Source organism: Habropoda laboriosa, unplaced genomic scaffold (assembly GCF_001263275.1).
Source record: "Habropoda laboriosa isolate 0110345459 unplaced genomic scaffold, ASM126327v1 scaffold542, whole genome shotgun sequence".
Lineage (NCBI taxonomy): Eukaryota > Metazoa > Arthropoda > Insecta > Hymenoptera > Apidae > Habropoda > Habropoda laboriosa.
The window spans coordinates 50,140-55,136 of record NW_017100632.1 but is presented as its reverse complement, the minus strand read 5'-3'; the positions used below and the strand labels follow the sequence as shown (position 1 = coordinate 55,136).

General features: G+C 34.6%; 1 protein-coding gene across 1 annotated transcript in view; it reads left to right on the top strand.

Moving 5' to 3' along the window:
* Positions 1-1,758, top strand: part of LOC108576796 — a 61,078-nt gene extending 59,320 nt beyond the window's left edge. Inside the window, exon 12 of the mRNA XM_017939856.1 lies at positions 1,262-1,758. Coding sequence (XP_017795345.1) covers positions 1,262-1,601 — 340 coding nt within the window. The 3' untranslated portion in view covers positions 1,602-1,758. The remainder of the gene's footprint in view (positions 1-1,261) is intronic.
* Positions 1,759-4,997: the final 3,239 nt, after the last annotated feature.

Here is a 4,997-nt window from a genome sequence, read left to right as displayed (position 1 = left end):
ACATCAAGGTCACCTTGGGTTTTACAAATAGGAAAACATTTTTTTTTTTTACCATTTTTTGGTGGACATCGAGACGAATACAAAACACATATTATACGATAGTTTTACTAACATATTTTTATTATTTAAAAAAAATTTTTGTTTTAATTATGTAAAGTGCATTTTTCTTATGTTCTAGTCGCGTGTTTACATTCGGTAATCTCTTCGATGTCAAATAACGTTTACACTGTCTTGAAGTCAAATATGTACGACGAAAAGCTAATGTATTTCATATTTCCATTACTGTATTGAATTCGTCTCGATGTCCACAAAAAAATGGTAAAGAGAAAAATTCCTATTTGTAACACCCAAGGTGGTCTTGATTTCGCCATGAAAACAAATTGTTTTCGAAATTTTTTTTACTGATATTTAGTGTACACTCCATACCCTGCAACATTTGCTCTAAACTTTTTTTTGTCAGATGGCTGCAAGTGGGTGAAAAATCGTGCGTCGCGTTATAGGTAACACCCTGTATATGTATGTACATTATTGTACTGCTTTATTTTTACTTTATCAGAGATATAGAGATTTATTTAAGCTACATAGTAAATAAAAGAGATTTAATTGTTTGAACTGTTTTTCAAGTGTAATATTGTTTTATATGTATGTGATCGTTGATGTTTCTTTATTTTACTGTAAAATTGCAGTAGAGGACTTGGGCCAGTCTGGCTCTTAGATACAGATTTATTAAGCTGTTACAGTATGTTTAACATTGTTAGTTTGTTGCAATTAGTTTTCATTAATTTTCAGTAGAAAATTTCCACTTCCATTAATTTTGGTAGAAAGACAGTTGCTAAACGTTTTATTGAACAATGAGCTAAATTAAGACTCCCTTCTATTTTATTTTTACTAAATTAAGACACTCTTCAGTTTTCTCCTTTTACGTATATCCGTAATCTCAATCAAAATTATTACAATTATAAATTTCCACGCAATTACGAACTCAATATAAAATAATCGACATTCTGGATCGTTAGAGAATTTTGGCATTATTGACATTTTTCCATAATTCGATATTTAAATATGGTTTCTGAACTTCCTCTTAAAATTCTGAAAAAATTTACATTTTGCCCATATTTCTCGCATTTAATTATCAAAATTTCGCCATTATTACCATTTTCCATAATTCAATATTCAAACACAACTTTTCAACTTCCCCTCAAAACTCCGCCGAAACTCGTATTCACCGATATCACCGCGAAATATGTAACTTCCTTTGCAGGTCGAAGACCGCCGACATTGAGAGGATGTTGCACATCACCAGACCGGACACCGGTATTACCATGTCACCTCAGAGCAAGACCAGCTCGACGACCACCTCCTCCGAGAGCAAAAAGTACACGAAGAGACGGTACACAGACTCGAGGCATCAGACGCGTCACATCCCCGACTCTGACACGTTGGCGGGGAAGGGCACGGTCACAGTTTCGGCCACGTCTGTCACCATGTCCTCTTCGTCCTCGGCTACCGGCGCGCAGAATCAACGAGCCGGAGCACAGCCGGTCTGGAAACGACGTGAGCTGATCTCCAGCGCGCCTAAGGACAGGGAAGGATACTTCTGAACGTCCCTTTCCCAGGGGCGATCGAATCGAATGTTTCCAACATCTCGATGGACTGTTTTCTCTCTCAGGACTCGTTTTCAAATAGACTTTATCTCTCTCACAGACATTCGATTAATTAAATTAGCCTAGAGTTTCATCTTCAGAAGATGAACGAACTAACGAGACTCGAAAAATGGGACCCAAGAAGTCTTGGTTAAGATGAAATTGTGTTCAGATAAAAGGGTGTCTTATTACGATTAGAGAAAGCTTCGTGTAAACCTATCGTCCAATTTAATCGTGGATTTAAATTGTACCTATGCATGCACATAGGTATATTCCTTACGAAAACGTTTCATTATAAGAGAAGAAGAAAACACGGTGAAATGGATGATACGTTTACACGAATTTCTTCTACTTTATTCGTTAGCATTCAATGCATCGTAAACAAGGATCTGAGTAATTTATTGTACGTTCTTATTGTTGTGTCCTTGGTGCATTGCTCGGAACGATTTTTACGAATGTTTGAACAGAAGTTGACTCGATGCAGAGGAGACAGTGTGCCTTGATGCGTTACAATTCTCGAAGAATTGTATATTTTATCAATCGGTACGTTTACTTAACTATGTAAGTAGCTTCTCAAGCTTGAAAATAAAACGCTTATAAAAGAGTGACTTATTTATCTGAGCAGTGTACGAACGAATGAAGAACAATTTACTAGATCCAATCGCGAAACTCTGTGAAAAATTGTACGCTTCAAACTACGTTAACGATTTATGTACAGGGCGGTCCAAGTGAAACAGACCACACCTAATTTGAACGGTTTCAAAGGGTGAATAAGATGAGAAAATTTTTTCTTCAAGGTCACCTGTGTTTTTGACACGAATGTATATATTTTTTTCTACTGTACGTTGTAGCAGATATCGATGTGCATTTAAACGTGCATAATGCGACGTAAAAATGACCTTAGACTCTAAAATTTTTAATCAAATGTGAAACTTCATTTTGTGTTCCTTATTTCTTCAGTCGAAAGAATTTTTCTTCCATGTTGTTCACTCTTTGAAACCCTTTCGTCGCTGAATTATTTGTTACTTATCCATCGTAATGGAAACTAAATAGAGATCAATTTTTATCAGAGTACTCCAGTGGAAAAGGGTTAAATTACATTAATTACAGAAATTTTCTCTTATCACGTAACTAAAATATGTAATTACATGGATACCAAACTGAGATCAATTTTTATCAGAGTACTCCAGTGGAAAAGGGTTAAATTACATTAATTACAAAAATTTTCTCGTATCACATAACTACAAAAATGTAATTACGTGGATACCAAATTGAGATCAATTTTTATCAGAGTACTCCAGTGGAAAAGGGTTAAATTACATTAATTACAGAAATTTTCTTTTATCACATAACTAAAAAAATGTAATTACGTGGATACCAAATTGAGATAAATTTTTATCAGAGTACTCCAGTGGAAAAGGGTTAAATTACATTAATTACAGAAATTTTCTCGTATCACGTAACTAAAATATGTAATTACATGGATACCAAACTGAGATCAATTTTCGTTAGAGCACGAAAGGGTTAAATTACATTAATTACAGAAATTTTCTTTTATCACATAACTAAAAAAATGTAATTACGTGGATACCAAATTGAGATAAATTTTTATCAGAGTACTCCAGTGGAAAAGGGTTAAATTACATTAATTACAAAAATTTTCTCGTATCACGTAACTAAAAAAATGTAATTACGTGGATACCAAACTGAGATCAATTTTCGTTAGAGCACGAAAGGGTTAAATTACATTAATTCCAAAAATGTTCTCTTGTCACTGTATCTGAAAAAATACAATTAAGCGGTCCACCCTGTAAATCGTTTAAAAATTGCCCGACAAGAAAGAAGAAAAAAAAAACGAAGTCAAAAAAGGGGTCCAAAATCGAAGCATGAGATTCGATCGTGAAAGTGTCCGCGAAAAAACTAACTATAGTCACTGCCGATCAGGCGTGGCCTGGCAAAGTGTTCCTCGACACGTTTCTCGCTCGGCCGAGAAACCGTGTGTTCGACGTGTATTCGTGGGGTGTCTATTGGTTCCTAGACTACCGTCCTCGCGCTCGCAAAGATCTCCGTGACGAAAAGCGCACGACCCTCTCTCTCTCTTATCGCAAAACTCTCTGTTTCTCTCTCGTATAATCCTCTCTCTCTAATCGTTTCATCTCTCTCCTCTCATTTTCCCATCGAGAGTCTTGTTCTAGCGTGGAAAGAAGGAAAGAGAATAAAATGAACCAGACTGAGAGGATCTATTTGTTGCGATTAATTTATAGGGAAAAAATTAAAATGGAACAACTATTGATCTGTGTATGTACGGACGTAACATTCTAATGTAGTAACGACACGTTAGTAGTGATTTGTAAATTATTTTTATTACTCTAGAGCCAAAAAGGATTCCAGAGATTTCACGATAATGTGTATCACTGGGTGTGATTATGTCATTAATATTGGAATCCTCGACGAGCCAAAGTTAAGAACGAAGACTAGTCTCGAGTCAGTCGAACTCGTGTGTCGGGCCATTCTATCTCTCTCTCTCTCCCTTTTTTCTTTTCGATCAGTTGAAGTACTGTTGTTACGATGTTCGACGATGAACGAACGTTTGTTACTTTTTTGTTTTTATTTCTGGAGGAGACAAGATTCATTGAGACTATTATTTTTGTATAGTTATAGGTAACTAATTGTTCAGGTGATCTCTCGCGATAACGAACGAGAGGTAACTGCAGTAATGAATTTTGTCGCCTTCGCTTCTTTGTTCTTTTTCTTTGTAATTGTTCTTCGTGCACGAGAAAAGATGTTTATTCTTGAAAGGATCCGTGTACTGCCGTGAGGGACGCGTGGCCCGAATGACGCTGTTGTTCGTCGTTTAAGTTTTCATTTTCAGTCTGTAAGTCAATAAATGAAGGTTAATTTTTTTACCATCACGCGTAACCTTATTGCCATTTCCCATCTATTTTTGAAAATTGAACAGTATAAAAATAAATGAAATTAGTGGATTGTTTTTTTTTAATATTAAATTAATAAACTCGCGAAATATTTCTATGATGTCTGACTTCCAGCAACAGAAAAAGAAATCACATAGTGTAAAAGTAAACAAAATTAGGGGATTGTTTCTTCAAATGTTAAATTAATAAATTAATTGATAAAATATTTCTACGATGACACACTTCCTATGATATAAAAAAGAATCATAGTATAAAAATAAATAAAATTAGGAGATTGTTTTTTTAATATTAAACTAATAAACTCATTAAATGTTTCTGTGATTACTGACAATATAAAACAAACTTAAGAGTATAAAAATAGACAAAATTAGGGAATTGGGTTGTTTTTTTGTTAAGTTGATAAATTAACGAAGAGATTCTT